This window comes from Mustelus asterias, chromosome 2, assembly GCF_964213995.1.
Source record: "Mustelus asterias chromosome 2, sMusAst1.hap1.1, whole genome shotgun sequence".
NCBI lineage: Eukaryota > Metazoa > Chordata > Chondrichthyes > Carcharhiniformes > Triakidae > Mustelus > Mustelus asterias.
In genome coordinates, this window is record NC_135802.1 from 79771709 (window position 1) to 79788995 (window position 17287).

At 43.5% G+C, this 17287-nt stretch overlaps 1 protein-coding gene across 20 annotated transcripts in view; it reads left to right on the forward strand.

Moving 5' to 3' along the window:
• ppp1r9a (protein phosphatase 1, regulatory subunit 9A) overlaps positions 1-17287 on the forward strand; it is a 343843-nt gene that overhangs the window by 175043 nt on the left and 151513 nt on the right. For all 20 annotated transcript variants that reach the window (XM_078237727.1, XM_078237812.1, XM_078237839.1 and 17 more), the window contains exon 4: positions 11481-11585. In XM_078237727.1, the coding sequence (XP_078093853.1) occupies positions 11481-11585 (105 nt within the window). The remainder of the gene's footprint in view (positions 1-11480; positions 11586-17287) is intronic.

The following is a 17287-nucleotide window of genomic DNA, read 5'->3' on the forward strand; positions in this document are numbered from 1 at the left end:
CAGCATGTTACTTCTTCAAAGAACTCCAATAAATTGGTTAAACATAATTTCCTTCTCTTAAAACAATGTTGACTCTTGTCTGTTGGCTTTTTTTTCCCCAAATTCCCTGTTATAACTTCTTTAATAATAGTTTCAAACATTTTGTCCATGACAGAAGTCAAGCTAACTGGTCTGTAGCTTCCTGCTTTCTATCACCCCTTTTTGAATAAAGAAGTTAAATTTTCAAATCTAAAGGAATCTTCCCTGAATCTGGGGAATTTTAGAAAATTAAAACCAATGCCTCAAGATAAGAACATAAGAACATAAGAAATAGGAGCAGGAGTGGGCCATCTAGACTTTAGCCTGCCCCGCCATTCAATAAGATCATGGCTGATCTTATAGTGGTTTAGTTCCACTTACCCGCCCGCTCACCATAACCCTTAATTCCCTTATTGATCAGAAATCTATCTACCTGTGACTTAAACATATTTAACGAGGTAGCCTCCACTGCTTCAATGGGTAGAGAATTCCAGAGATTCACTACCCTCAGAGAAGAAGTTCCTCCTCAACTCTGTCCTAAACTGACTCCCCCTTATTTTGAGGCTGTGTACTCTAGTTCTTGTTTCCTTTCTAAGTGGAAAGAATCTCTCTGCCTCTACCCTGTCTAGCCCCTTCATTATCTTAAATGTCTCTATAAGATCTCCCCTCAGCCTTCTAAACTCCAACGAGTACAGGCCCAATCTACTCAATCTCTCCTCATAAGTTAACCTCTCATCTCTGGTATCAACCTGGTGAACCTTCTCTATACTCCCTCCAAGGCCAATACATACTTCCGCAAATAAGGGGACCAAAATTGCACACAGTGCTCCAGTTGCGGCCTCATCAGTACCTTGTACAATTGCAGCAAGACCTCCCTGCTTTTATACTCCATCCCCTTCGCGATAAAGGCCAACAGGATAGCAAATGTTGTCCCCTTGTTCAAGAAGGGGAGTAGGGACAACCCTGGTAATTATAGACCGGTGAGCCTTACTTCTGTTGTGGGCAAGGTATTGGAAAGGATTATAAGAGATAGGATTTATAATCACCTAGAAAGGAATAATTTGATTAGGGATAGTCAGCACGGTTTTGTGAAGGGTAGGTCGTGCCTCACAAACCTTATTGAGTTCTTTGAGAAGGTGACCAAACAGGTGGATGAGGGTAAAGCGGTTGATGTGGTGTATATGGATTTCAGCAAAGCGTTTGATAAGGTTCCCCATGGTAAGCTTTTGCAGAAAATACGGACACATGGGATTGAGGGTGATTTAGTGGTTAGGATCAGGAATTGGCTAGCTGTAAGAAAACAAAGGGTGGTGGTTGATGGGAAATATTCATCCTGGAGTTCAGTTACTAGTGGTGCACCGCAAGGATCTGTTTTGGGGCCACTGCTGTTTGTCATTTTTATTAATGACTTGGATGAGGGCGTGGAAGGATGGATTAGTAAATTTGCGGATGATACTAAAGTCGGTGGAGTTGCAGACAGTGCGGAGGGAAGTGGCAGGTTACAGAGGGACATAGATAAGCTGCAGAGCTGGGCTGAGAGGTGGCAAATGGAGTTTAATGCGGAAAAGTGTGAGGTGATTCACTTTGGAAGGAGTAACAGGAATACAGAGTACTGGGCTAATGGTAAGATACTTGGTAGTGTGGATGAACAGAGGGATCTGGGTGTCCATGTGCATAGATCCCTGAAAGTTGGCACCCAGGTTGATAGGGTTGTTAAGAAGGCGTACGGTGTGTTAGCTTTTATTGGTAGAGGGATTGAGTTTCGGAGCCAGGAGGTCATGCTGCAACTGTACAAAACTCTGGTGCGGCCGCATTTGGAGTATTGCGTACAGTTCTGGTCGCCGCATTATAGGAAAGATGTGGAAGTGTTGGAAAGGGTGCAGAGGAGATTTACCAGGATGTTGCCTGGTATGGTGGGAAAATCGTATGAGGAAAGGCTGAGGGGCTTGAGGTTGTTTTCGTTGGAGAGAAGAAGGTTAAGAGGTGACTTAATAGAGGCATACAAGATGATAGGATTAGATAGTGTGGATAGTGAGAGTCTTTTTCCTCGGATGGTGTTGGCGAGCACGAGGGGACATAGCTTTAAATTGAGGGGTGAGAGATATAGGACAGATGTTAGAGGTAGGTTCTTTACTCAGAGAGTAGTAAGGGCGTGGAATGCCCTGCCTGCAGCAGTGGTGGACTCGTCAACATTGAGAGCATTCAAGTGGTTATTGGATAAACATATGAATGATATTGGAATAGTGTAGATTAGAGGGGCTTTAAATTGGTACCACTGGTTGGCGCAACATCGAGGGCTGAAGGGCCTGTACTGTGCTGTAATGTTCTATGTTCTAACATTCCATTCGCCTTCTTGATCACCTGCTGCACCTGCAAACTGAGTTTTTGCGATTCATGCACAAGGACCCCCAGGTCCCTCTGCACAGTAGCATGTTGTAATTTTTCACCATTTAAATAATAGTCCATTTTACTATTATTCCTTCCAAAGTGGATAACCTCACACTTGTCAACGTTATACTCCATCTGCCAGATCCTCGCCCACTCACTTAGCCTATCCAAATCTCTCTGCAGACTTTCTGCATCCTCTACGCAATTCGCTTTCCCACTCATCTTTGTATCATCCACAAACTTTGTTACCCTACGCTCGGTCCCCTCCTCCAGATCGTCTATGTATATGGTAAACAGTTGAGGCCCCAGCACCGATCCCTCTGGCACGTCACTAGTCACCAACTGCCAACCAGAAAAGCACCCAATTATTCCAACTCTCTGCTTCCTTTTAGAACCATAGAAAATTACAGCTCAGAAACAGGCCTTTTGGCCCTTCTTGTCTGTGCCGAACCATTTTTTGCCTAGTCCCACTGACCTGCACTTGGACCATATCCCTCCACACCCCTCTCATCCATAAACCCGTCCAAGTTTTTCTTAAATGTTAAAAGTGACCCTGCATTTACCACTTTATCCGGCAGCTCATTCCACACTCCCACCACTCTCTGCATGAAGAAGCCCCCACTAATATTCCCTTTAAACTTTTCACCTTTCACCCTTAACCCATGCCCTCTGGTTTTTTTCTCCCCTAGCCTCAGCGGATTGTGAGATAGCCAATCCTCAATCCACGCTAACACTTTACCCCCAACTCCGTGTACCCTAATCTTCTGCAGCAACCTTTTGTGAGGCACCTTATCGAACGCCTTCTGGAAATCCAAAAACGTCACATCCACCAGTTCTCCTCTGTCAACTGCACTCGTTACATCTTCATAAAAATCCAGTAAATTTGTCAAACACGACTTTCCCTTCATGAATCCATGCTGTGTCTGCTTGATAGAACCATTTTTTTCCAGGTGTCCTGCTATTTCTTCTTTAATGATGGATTCCAGCAATTTCCCAACTACAGACGTTAAGTTAACCGGCCATCTCACTAGCCACTTCTGTCAAGGTCTTAGCGTGGAGTCCATCCAGTTCTGAGTATTTGTCAATCTGCAGGTCCAACAATTTGCTTCGTAGCAATTCCCTGGTGATTGTAACTTTCTTGGGTTCCTCTCTCCCTTCCATTTCCTGGTTTACAGTCATTTCTGGGATGTTACTTGTGTCCTCTATAGTGAAATTCGATGCAAAATACCCATTCAATTCATCTGCCATCTCCTTATTTTCCATTATTAATTCCCCAGACTCAATTTTTATAGGATTGACACTCACTTTGTTAACTTTTAAAAAAATATGTATAGAAACTGTTATTACCTGTCTTTTTATTTCCAGCTGGCTTTCTCATGTTGTCTATTTTTTCCTTCCTTATCAATCTTTTAATTGTTCTTTGCTGTTATTTATATTCTAGTAAGAGGTCTCACAACAGCAGGTTAAAGTCCAACAGATTTATTTGGTAGCAAATACCATAAGCTTTCGGAGCACTGCTCCTTCGTCAGATGGAGTGGAGATGTGCTCTCAAACAGTGCACAGACACAGAAATCAAGTTACAGAATACTAATTAGAATGCAAATCTCTACAGCCAGCCAGGTCTTAAAGGTACAGACAATGTGGGTGGAGGGAGCATTCAACACAGGTTAAAAAGATGTGTATTGTCTCCAGACAGAACAGCTAGTGAGATTCTGCAAGACCAGGGGCAAGCTGTGGGGGTTACTGATAATGTGACATAAATCCAACATCCCGGTTTAGGCCGTCCTCATGTGTGCGGAACTTGGCTATCAGTTTCTGCTCAGCGACTCTGCGCTGTCGTGTGTCGTGAAGGCCGCCTTGGAGAACGCTTACCTGAAGATCCAAGGCTGAATGCCCGTGACTGCTGAAGTGCTCCCCCACAGGAAGAGAACAGTCTTGCCTGGTGATTGTCGAGCGGTGTTCATTCATCCGTTGTCGTAGTGTCTGCATGGTTTCCCCAATGTACCATGCCTCGGGACATCCTTTCCTGCAGCATATCAGGTAGACAACGTTGGCCGCGTTGCAAGAGTAGGTACCGTGTACCTGGTAGATGGTGTTCTCACGTGAGATGATGGCATCCGTGTCGATGATCTGGGACGTCTTGCAGAGGTTGCTGTGGCAGGGTTGTGTGGTGTCGTGGTCACTGTTCTCCTGAAGGCTGGGTAGTTTGCTGCGGACAATGGTCTGTTTGAGGTTGCGTGGTTGTTATATTCTAGCCAATCTTCTGACCTACAGTCATCCTTGTGCAATTTATATGCTTTTTTTAATTGATACTTGGAATGAGCAGGTTGTCTTATGAGGCGAGGTTGGAAAGCTTGGGCTTGTTTCTAATAAAGTTTAGAAGAGTGAGGGGGACTTGATTGAAATACATAAGATCCTAAATGGTACTAACAGCAGATACAAGCATCTCTCATTCCAGGTATTGTTCTAGTAAATCTTCTCTGAACTGCATTTATATCCTTCCTTAAATAAGGAGACTAATATTGTACACAGTACTCTTGATGTGGTCTCAGCAATGCCCTGCGTAATGGAAGCATAACCTCCCTATTCGTGTGTTCAATTTCCTTTGCAATAAACAATAGCATTGTTAGCTTCCATAATTACTTGCTGTATCTGTGTACCAGCCTTTTGCGATTCAGTTGGAAATTTGAAGGATGGTTTATCTTGAGAGTCCAAAACTAGGCGCACTAGTTTAAAATTAAGAGTTGTCCTTACAAGACAAAGTAGAGAAGATTTTTTTTCCTCTGAGGGTTGTATGACTTTGAAACTCTCAACCTCATAAGACAGTAGAAGCGGAATCACTGAATATTTTTAAAGCGGAAGTAGATACTTCCTTCTTGGGAAAGGAAATAAAAGGTTATCGGGGTAAATGGGGAATGTGAAACTCAATAAAAACCGATCTTATTGAATGGTAGAGCAGACTTGAGTGGTTGAATTGTCTACTTCTCCTATTTCATATATTCATATGTATTTGCACTACTGAATCTCTATTGACCTATCCCTCAACCTAATTTGACAGTTCACTTTATCTAGCTGTACTTGTACGCCCTCGTGGTTACCCTTATTTAAGTTTGAAATACTTGTCTTAGACCCACTCTTCTCTTCCCCATACTGAATGTAAAGTTCAACTATATTACGATCATATAGCTTGTGGGATAATTGGGGAAGTGGCAACATGAATGCAAGAATTGGCTTTGACAGGAAACAGAGGAGTAGTTATTGAATGTTTTTATGCTGGAGAAAGGTTTATAGTGGAGTTGTGCAGGCTCAATGTTGCTTTTCTAGTATATATACTTTTTTAGTTCATGGGATGTGGATGCTTCTGGCTATGTCAATATTTATTGTCTATCGCTAGTTGCCCTTGAGAAGTGATGGTGAGATGCCTACTTGAACCGCTGTCCATGTGGTGTCTGTAACTCACAGTGCTTTTAGTGGGGGTGTCCCAGGATTTTGACCCTGAGGACATGAAGGAATGACAATATATTTCCAGGTTAGGATAGTGAATGGCTTGGAGGAAAACTTCACTTCCCATATGTGTGCAGCCCTTGTCCTTTCACATGGTAGTGGTTATGGGTTTGGAAGGTGCTGTCTAAGGAGCCTTGGTGAGTTCTTGTCATGTATATTGTACACACTGCTGTCACTGTACAACATTGGTGGAGGGAGTGACTGTGGAAGGAGTGCCAATCAAAGAGGTGCTTTGTCCTGGATGGTGTCAAGCTTCTTGAGTGTTGATGGAGCTGCACTCATACAGGCAAGTGGAGAGTATTCCATCACATTCCTGACTGTGTCTTGTAGATGGTGGACAGCCTTTGAGGAATCAGAAGGTGAGTTATTCGCTGCAGGATTCCTAGCCTCTGACCTGTTCTTGGAGTCATAGTATTTATATGGCTAGTCCAGTTGAGTTTCTGGTTAATGGTAATCCCCAGCATTTTGATTGTGGGGATTCGGCATAGTAATGCCATTGAATGTCATGGGTTGATGGTTGGATTCTCTCTTGTTGGAGATGGCCATTGCCTACCACTGGCGTGAATGTTACTCTTCACTTTCCAGTCCAAACTTGTATGTTGTCTGGATTGATTGGATGTTAATAACCTACAGGCATACAGGGCACAATTTCAATATTTGATAATGATCCAAAACTTAGAAACATTGTGAACTGTGAGGAAGATGGTGTTGGCCTTCAAAAGGACATAGACAAGTTGGCAGATGACGTTCAACGTGAAGAAATGTGAAATGACCAAATTCATTTTGGTCAGAAGAACATGGAGAGAAAACATTAAAACAATATACAATTCTAAAGGTGGTGCAGCAGTAGAGTGAGTTGTGCATAAATTATTAAAGTTGGCAGATCAGGTTGAGAGCACAGTTAATAAAGCATATGGTATCCTATTCTTTATTAATAGTGTATAAGAGCAAGGAGGCAATGCTGAACTTATACAAGACGCTCGTTCAGCCTCAGCTGCAGTTTTGCATCCAGTTGCATCAGTATTCATCAAAGAGAAGGACTAGGTGGGTGATGAGTCTGGGCAAGGGTGTGTAGATAGTTTGAGTCATGTTGAGTTCAAAAAGGAGGAGGTATTGGGGTTCTTGAGAAATATTAAGGTAGACAAGTCCCCAGGGCCTGATGGGATAAACCCCAGAATATGGAGAGAGGCAAGGGAGGAAATTGCTGGGGCCTTGAGAGAAATCCTCACTGGCTACAGGGGAGGTCATGATGTGGAGATGCCGGCATTGGACTGGGGTAAACACAGTAAGAAGTTTAACAACACCAGGTTAAAGTCCAACAGGTTTAACAGGGGAGGTCCCAGAGGATTGGAGAATAGCCGATGTTGTTCCTTTGTTTAAGAAGGGTAGCAAGAATAATCCAGGTAATTACAGGCCTGTAAGCCTTACGTCAGTGATAGGGAAATAATTGGAGAGCATTCTTCGAGACAGGATTTACTCCCAGTTGGAAATAAGTAGATGTATTAACGAGAGGCAACATGGTTTTGTGAAGGGGAGATCGTTTCTCACTAACTTGATCGAGTTTTTCGAGGAAGTGACAAAGGTGATTGATGAGGGTAGGGGAGTGGATGTTGTCTACATGAACTTCAGTAAGGCCTTTGACAAGGTCCCTCATGGCAGACTGGCGCAGAAGGTGAAGTCGCATGGGATCAGATGTGAGCTGGCAAAGTGGATACAGAACTGGCTCGGTCATAGAAGACAGAGGGTAGCAGTAGAAGGGTACGTTTCTGAATGGAGGTCTGTGACAAGTGGCGTTTCTCAGGGATCAATGCTGGGACCTTTGCTGTTTGTAATATATATAAATGATTTGGAGGAAAATGTAACTGGTTTGATTAGTAAGTTTGCGGACGACACAAAGGTTGGTGGATTTGTGGGTAGCGATGAGGACCATCAGAGGATACAGCAGGATATAGATCGGTTGGAGACTTGGGCGAAGAGATGGCAGATAGAGTTTAATCCGGACAAATGTAAGGTAATGAATTTTGGAAGGTCTAATAAAGATAGGAAATATACAGTAAATGGCAGAACCCTTAGGATAGGCAGAGGGATCTGGGTATGCAGATACACAGGTCACTGAAATTGGCAATGCAGGTGGAGAAGGTAGTCAAGAAGGCATACGGCATGCTTGCCTTCATCGGCCGGGGCATTGAGTTTAAAAATTGGCAAATCATGTTGCAGCTTTATAGTTAGGCCGCACTTGGAATATAGTGTTCAATTCTGGTAGCCACACTACCAGAAGGATGTGGAGGCTTTGGAGAGGGTACAGAAAAGATTTACCAGGATGTTGCCTGGCATGGAGGGTATTAGCTATGAGGAGAGGTTGGAGAAACTTGGCTTGTTCTCACTGGAACGACAGAGGTTGAGGGGCGACCTGATAGAAGTCTACAAGATTATGAGAGCCATGGACAGAGTGGTTAGTAAGAAGCTTTTTCCCAGGGTAGGAGAGTCAATTACTAGGAGGCACAGGTTTAAGGTGCGAGGGGCAAGGTTTAAAGGAGATGTACGAGGCAGGTTTTTTACACAGAGGATGGTGGGTGCCTGGAACTCGCTGCCAGGGGAGGTCGTGGAAGCAGATAAGATAGTAACTTTTAAGGGGCGTCTTGACAAATACATGAATAGGATGGGAATGAAGGGATATGGTACCCGGAAGGGTCGGGGGTTTTAGTTCAATTGGGCAGCATGGTTGGTGCAGGCTTCAAGGGCCGATGGGCCTGTTCCTATGCTTAATTTTCTTTGTTCTTTTGTTCTTTGTTCTTGTTGTAGACACCGCATTTTAAGAAAGAGGTTGAAGGCATTGGAGTGAGTGCCAAAAAGATTCAGAGAATGGTTGCAGGGACAAGTAACTTCAGTAATGAAGATGGATTGGAGAATTTATGACTGTTTTCCTTGGCAAAGATAGGCTAAGAGGAGACTTGATTGAGCTCTTTAACATGATGTGGGCTCTAGGCAGAGTAGTTGGGGAGAAGCTTTTCCCACTCATGAAAAGGTTGAGAATGAGAGGGCATTGATATAACGAATTGGTAAAAGAAGCAAAAGTGGGCCTTGAATACACTCCCTGCAAGGCATGCAAATGGGAATTAGTCTGTTATCGGAATAGGAAGACCATGTAGGATAAATGGGGAGAAGGCGGAGGAATGGCACTAGGTGAATTGCTTATTCAGAGAGTCGGTGCAGACACAACAGGCCAAATGGTCTCATCCTGTGCCACAACAATTTGAAATTGAGGTATGGCTGTTCATGTTTTTAAGCATGTCCATCGACACTTGCCATTGAAGCAGAGGTAGAAATGAAAAATATCCCAATGAAGACAATTTTGTCTTTGCAGGGGCTATGTGGTGGCTACTATGACTAATGCTGTCAGAGGTAAAAATGCTTATACAGATCTTGCAAAGACAAAATCTGTTTTTCACAAAGGACACCCTTAATTATGCAGTGTGGCCATTCTGTTAAGTGGAACAGACTAGGAATATCTAGAAACCCAATGCTGAATATCTATGACATGCTGTCTGACATTGCAGTTGCAGAATTGTATACTGTGACCAGTATGTAGATTGATGAGGATGCAGCCAATCAGGTTTTTGCCTTGATGCCCTAACCACCTGATGCAGGATTAATTAGACAGTTACGTCCTTTATTACTCAACCAGCTCAATGTGTAATACAATTGAACCACTCCTGGTGCACATTAAAATCTGAATTCTGTACCTTTGTTTCAATGCTGCTTTCCAATATTGTACAACAAGGAGGCAAACTGATTTGTCGGTTGAGATTGACACTGGTAATCAGAAGGAGTTTTCGTTCACCCTGTTTGACCTGAACCCACGAGACTTCATAGAATTCCATTTTTGGCGATTCCGGGGTTGCAAGTGCCTGTTTGTGAACTTCATTGCTCCATTTCTGGTGGTTGACAGTGACGGAGAAGCCGGCTTCGTTAGCTGATAGCTATGACTGATAGCTGTATCATCGTTAGATTGTTGCATTATTAGCCTATGGGCCAGCTTTCCATCTTGACTACCAGTTTCCAGATGTAGGAATGTCAAATAGCCTTGGATTGCTTGAGTTTTGTCATGATCAATACCTGAATTGTTGCTGGTATTTCTCTTAATGTCCTGTTTTGTACAACTGAATGGTTCATTGGGCCACTTCTGAAAGTATTGAGAGTTTGCGGTGTATTATGACACTGGAATTGCATGTTAGACTAGATTGGGTAGGCGATAGGTTCCATTTCTTGAAGGGTATTAATGGATCTGCTTGGTTTTTGGGAAAAGGTATCGGCTAAAAACTTCCCAGGAATATTAAAGCTGTCAAGACTTTATAAATATAATAATTAAAAGACAGCGTGTGCCGGAAAGTGGGCCTATTAAATTCAGTGCCAGGCAGGACTATAATGAACAAATTGTGAAGTTGTGAAATTAATACTTTGTTTTCACAGTGAAGGAAGAGGCCAAAATACCAGGGATACAAGGGAACCTAAAAATAATATTAAGGAGAAGAATTTATTGGGTTTATTATAAGCTTTTAAAAAATGATAATGGAGAACAATTGGAAGTAAGATAGAAAAATCTTCAGGATCTGATGATTTCCAGGGTGTTAAAATAAATAAGGAAGGAAATTACAGATGCATTAATCGTAATTTTGTGAAGTTCTCGATTTGTGCATTGAACCTTTTGGATTGGAAAATTGCAAATGTCACTCCATTGTTTAAGGAGGAATGGAAGGAGAAACCAAGAAACTGAAGACTGTTAATTTAACATCAGTTGTGAGGAAGTTACTGGAATCTATTGTTAGAAACAGAGTGACTGAAGCCACAGCAGGTGAAACAATATTTAATGTGACACCTTCTCAAGCTAGGTGTAGCTTTAGTTAATTTGTTTGTTGGATATTTTCTTTTAATATTCAATGAACAAGGCAATACCTAACAACCTTTGACAGTATCTTGTTCATAAGAGGAACGGACAAAACAGTGTTGTCTGTTTTTTATGCTAGTTTACTACTAGTCATTCATCTGGCTTAGAGAAGTGACATGCTCTTAATACTTGAGACCAAGTGTTTTAATGTTTTGCTGAAATGCATGTAGGCAAGTGTAATGCACTGGGTATAATATTTGTAAGTCTTTTAAGGTTATAAAAATATGCTTAGTACACTATTATTAATGGCCTACAAAATTATATTTGAGAAAACAAATGTAGCAGTTGACTCAATGTACAACACGACACAATTGTGTAATTTAATTATTTACTGATTCTGACTACAAGATAGAACTGTAACTGAAAATATAAGAATTGCCCAATCTTTCCAATAATACAAGTTCATCCCTCTGTAATGTTATATTCAGACTAGTAATAGCAGAGTACATTGCCTATGTTTTAATAAATAAATGGAAGATGTATCCTATTAGTGATTCCATGGGGTTGAGCTGTGTTACTGCCAAAATCACTGCTATGAAAGTTAATAAAGATTTTTTTCTCCACTTCAGTTTGTACAATAATTTTTAATGATTGCAATTTTATCTCTGATCTTTCTTTCATAAAGGATCCAGGTGAATGATCAGATTGTGGAAGTGGATGGAATCAGTTTGGTGGGTGTTACTCAAAGCTTTGCTGCCACTGTTCTGAGAACAACTAAAGGCAGTGTTCGGTAAGGAAATGTTTTGTTTAACATTAAAGTGTCAGATTATTATTTGTGGTGTTCTGCAATCATTTAAATTTAGAATGATATAGTTGAGCATTCAGATTACTATATTAATTATGAAAATAACTTTGGTGAAGCCAGTGATAATGTGAAAATCATACTGATAAAGACGATGGGATGAAATTCAATGAACTATTGGATTAGTAAACAAATTTCAAATGCAGGTAATTCTGCCTTTGGAAAATGCAAATATGCATTTCAGATCCATTTCATCTTACAAGTTTGCAATGTCCACTATATGACGTTTCTATATGTTATGAATGTTTGGCATGTAAACCTCTATGCCAAATTGGTCAATTTTTGAATTTCTTCTTGCCATCTCTCTTAAATTGACTTTTAATCAGCTTTAGTTCACACCTCTTATCTTCCTACCTTGGTTTACCTTAAAACTTTCTTCTGGATTTACCTGTACGTCGGTTTGCACTTCTTTAGATGCCCTTATTGGTTTACTTTCTAAACTAAACACCCACAATTTCTCAAATCTCTTCTTATATCTCTTCAGGACTAGCAATCCATCTCAGTATTGTTCTCTTTATTGACTGGAGATCTGTGTTCAGTGGTGTTCCGCAGGGGTCAGTGCTGGGACCTTTGTTTGTAATATACATATAAATGATTTAGAGGAGAATGTAGGTGGTCTAATTAGTAAGTTTGTGTACAAAACAAGGATTGAGTGGGCTGTGGATAGCAAGGCGCATTACCATGGGATACAGCAGAATATCGATAGGCTGGAGACTTGGGCAGAGAAATGGCAGATAGAATTTAATCTGGGCAAATGCGAGGTGATGCATTTGGGAGGTCTAATGCAAGAGAGATGTATACAGTAAATGGCAGAACCCTTAGAAGCATTAACATATGGAGGGATCTAGGAGTACAAGTCCACAGTTTCGTGAAAGTAGCAACACTAGTAGATAAAGTGATCAAGAGGGTATTTGGCATGTTTGGCTTCATCGGTTGGGCAAAGAGTATAAAAAATTGGCAAGTCATTTTGTAGCTGTATAGAACTTTAGTTAGGCCACAGTGTACAGTTCTGGACGCCACACTACCAGAACGATGTGGAGACTTTAGAGAGGGTACAGGAAAGATTTACTAGGATATTGCCTGGTTTGGAGGGTATTAGCTATGAGGAGAGATTAGACAAATTTGGTTTGTTTTCACTTGAATATTGGAGGTTATGGGGCGACTGATATAAGTTTACAAAATTACGAGAGGCAATGATAGAATGGATAGTCAGAGTCTTTTTGCAGGGTAGGAATGTCAATTACTAGGGGACATGGGTTTTAGGAATGTTTAAAGGAAATATGAGAGACAAGTCTCTCTACATAGAGGGGGATAAGTGCCTGGAATGTGCTGCCAGAGGAGGTGGTAGAAGTAGATACAATAGTAATCTTTAAGAGGCACCTTGACAGATACATGAATAGGAAGGGAATAGAGGGATATGGACCACATAGAGGCAAAAGGTCTTTACTTTAGAAAGACGCCATGCATCGGCGCGGGCTTGGTGGGCTGAAGACCCTGTTGTTGTACTGTTCTTTGTTTATCCCCATGGTTTGAATGTTTTTAATGTGTCTTGGTGTCCAAAATGAATCCATACTTAAGGTATAGTCCAACCAGTGTATTATAAAGTTTGAAATTAGTTTTGCAACTTGTGGTTTAATGATAGAATGTTGAATTATGTATATTTTGTTTATTTCACTGTATAATAGTTTACGTTAAATGTCACTCGATTTCTTTCTACCTTACCTTAAGCTGGCTTTACACCATTCGCAGTGTACTTGTGACGCCTATGCTTTCTTTGTGTAGTGCAATACATTTACCCTTATTTATCAAACTTTTCTCTGTCATTGTTTGTGCAAATTTTCTCTATTCATAGTTTTTGGTTTCCTCTTCAGACTTTACTAATCCTTGTAATTAAGCGTTATCTGCAAAGTTAACCTATTTGTATTATGTTTCTGACTCCAAGGAGAAAATGTTAATTCTAACGCACGCCCGAGGGGTTGTCATCCTGAGAAGTAATAGAGGTGAAAATCTCTGATTTATAGAACTAAAGAATGTGGCAGCACAAAAAAAGACTATTTGTCTCCTCAAGTCAGGTCAAATTCATTCAAGATATGATTAGATGACATGATGGGGGCGAGAGACAATGATTAGATGACAGGATGGGGGCTAGAGACAATGAGTAGTTAAATATTTACTTTCCCACATATTCCCATGAGCCAAGATGGGTCTAACAGATTCCTTTATCTCTAATTACCTTAATCATTTTCAAGTACACCAATGAATCTAGTTGACATGTACCTAAAGTGTGATTTTAGTAAAACATTGAGTTTCAAGTACTGCTATCACTGATTTCTCATGCTTGTGTTGTAGCAAAATATTGCCACTATTTCTTTATTTAATACAAAGTGGTACTCAGTGGAATATAAAATAATTTCAAAGATGTTTTCTGCAGCTTTCTGTTCCCACTTGTCCTCATTAGCTCAGCTGGATTATCCAATAAGTAGTTGAGCCACACAGATATTGGGTTTAGTTGGTTCATGCTGAGTTAGCTGAACTACAACATGTTGGTGATGGGATGCTTACAGTTTATCTCAGCACCATTGATAAGATAGGAGTGAAAATTGATTAAACTTTCCCATTTCTGATCAATATCTAGCAACTGTTACTGAACTGTTCATGGGGGTCTCTTTCTCAAAGCTGAATAGTCTGGCAATGCTTAATACAACTCCCCAGTAAATTATGACGAGCACTCATATAAATGTACATTTACAAGGGGGAAAACCTAGGAGAAAAGAGGGAATGTAGACTCTTCCTTTAGTCACTTAGTTCAAGAGGGCCTGATTTGTTGTTTCTGGGTTTGACTATTTAGCTATTTTTCTCCATTCAAAAATTTGTACCATTCCTATAGTTAGCCCTTAGGACCTGGTATGTGTGTATGTATTTACCTACTCAATATGCAAGTAACCTATAAAGAGCCCAGAGATTGCTCAACCGACTGAAGGAGCGGAGAGAATGTGAATGTGGTTGAGGATGATGGAGAGAGAGTGTGAATATGGGGGAGGGAGAGACAGAGCGTGAATGTGGTGGAGGAGGAGAGAGAGAGTAAATGTGGCGGAGGGAGAGAGAGAGTGAATGTGGGGGAGAGAGAGAGAGTGAACGTGGGGGAGAGAGAGAGTGAATGTGGGGGAGAGAGAGAGAGTGAATGTGGGGGAGAGAGAGAGAGTGAATGTGGGGGAGCGAGAGAGAGTGAATGTGGGAGAGAGAGAGAGAGTGAATGTGGGGGAGAGAGAGAGAGAGTGAATGTGGGGGAGAGAGAGAGAGTGAATGTGGGGGAGAGAGAGAGAGTGAATGTGGGGAGAGAGAGAGAGTGAATGTGGGGGAGAGAGAGAGAGTGAATGTGGGGGAGAGAGAGAGAGTGAATGTGGGGGAGAGAGAGAGTGAATGTGGGGGAGAGAGAGAGAGTGAATGTGGGGAGAGAGAGAGAGTGAATGTGGGGGAGAGAGAGAGAGTGAATGTGGGGGAGAGAGAGAGAGTGAATGTGGGGGAGAGAGAGAGAGTGAATGTGGGGGAGAGAGAGAGAGTGAATGTGGGGGAGAGAGAGAGAGTGAATGTGGGGGAGAGAGAGAGAGTGAATGTGGGGGAGAGAGAGAGTGAATGTGGGGGAGAGAGAGAGAGTGAATGTGGGGGAGAGAGAGAGAGTGAATGTGGGGGAGAGAGAGAGAGTGAATGTGGGGGAGAGAGAGAGAGTGAATGTGGGGGAGAGAGAGAGAGTGAATGTGGGGGAGAGAGAGAGAGTGAATGTGGGGGAGAGAGAGAGAGTGAATGTGGGGGAGAGAGAGAGAGTGAATGTGGGGGAGAGAGAGAGAGTGAATGTGGGGGAGAGAGAGAGAGTGAATGTGGGGGAGAGAGAGAGAGTGAGCGAATGGGGGAGAGAGAGAGAGAGCGAATGTGGGGGAGAGAGAGAGAGCGAATGGGGAGAGAGAGAGCGAGCGAATGGGGAGAGAGGAGAGGAGCGAATGGGGAGAGAGAGAGAGAGAGCGAATGGGGGAGAGAGAGAGAGCGAAGTGGGGGAGAGAGAGCGAGGATGGGGAGAGAGAGAGGAATGGGAGAGAGAGAGCGAGCGAATGGGGGAGAGAGAGAGCGAGCGAATGGGAGAGAGAGAGCGAGCGAATGGGAGAGAGAGAGCGAGCGAATGGGAGAGAGAGAGCGAGCGAATGGGAGAGAGAGAGCGAGCGAATGGGAGAGAGAGAGCGAGCGAATGGGAGAGAGAGAGCGAGCGAATGGGAGAGAGAGAGCGAGCGAATGGGAGAGAGAGAGCGAGCGAATGGGAGAGAGAGAGCGAGCGAATGGGAGAGAGAGAGCGAGCGAATGGGAGAGAGAGAGCGAGCGAATGGGAGAGAGAGAGCGAGCGAATGGGAGAGAGAGAGCGAGCGAATGGGAGAGAGAGAGCGAGCGAATGGGAGAGAGAGAGCGAGCGAATGGGAGAGAGAGAGCGAGCGAATGGGAGAGAGAGAGCGAGCGAATGGGAGAGAGAGAGCGAGCGAATGGGAGAGAGAGAGCGAGCGAATGGGAGAGAGAGAGCGAGCGAATGGGAGAGAGAGAGCGAGCGAATGGGAGAGAGAGAGCGAGCGAATGGGAGAGAGAGAGCGAGCGAATGGGAGAGAGAGAGCGAGCGAATGGGAGAGAGAGAGCGAGCGAATGGGAGAGAGAGAGCGAGCGAATGGGAGAGAGAGAGCGAGCGAATGGGAGAGAGAGAGCGAGCGAATGGGAGAGAGAGAGCGAGCGAATGGGAGAGAGAGAGCGAGCGAATGGGAGAGAGAGAGCGAGCGAATGGGAGAGAGAGAGCGAGCGAATGGGAGAGAGAGAGCGAGCGAATGGGAGAGAGAGAGCGAGCGAATGGGAGAGAGAGAGCGAGCGAATGGGAGAGAGAGAGAGCGAGCGAATGGGGGAGGAGAGAGAGAGCGAGCGAATGGGAGAGAGAGAGCGAGCGAATGGGAGAGAGAGAGCGAGCGAATGGGAGAGAGAGAGAGAGAGAGCGAGCGAATGGGAGAGAGAGAGAGAGAGAGAGCGAGCGAATGGGAGAGAGAGAGAGAGAGCGAGCGAATGGGAGAGAGAGAGAGAGAGAGAGCGAGCGAATGGGAGAGAGAGAGAGAGAGAGAGCGAGCGAATGGGAGAGAGAGAGAGAGCGAAGGGAGAGAGAGAGCGAGCGAATGGGAGAGAGAGAGAGAGAGAGCGAGCGAATGGGAGAGAGAGAGAGAGAGAGCGAGCGAATGGGAGAGAGAGAGAGAGAGAGAGCGAGCGAATGGGAGAGAGAGAGAGAGAGGCGAGCGAATGGGAGAGAGAGAGAGAGAGAGAGCGAGCGAATGGGAGAGAGAGAGAGAGAGAGCGAGCGAATGGGAGAGAGAGAGAGAGAGAGAGCGAGCGAATGGGAGAGAGAGAGAGAGAGAGAGAGCGAGCGAATGGGAGAGAGAGAGAGAGCGAGCGAATGGGAGAGAGAGAGAGAGAGAGAGAGCGAGCGAATGGGAGAGAGAGAGAGAGCGAGCGAGCGAATGGGAGAGAGAGAGAGAGCGAGCGAATGGGAGAGAGAGAGAGAGCGAGCGAATGGGAGAGAGAGAGCGAGCGAATGGGAGAGAGAGAGCGAGCGAATGGGA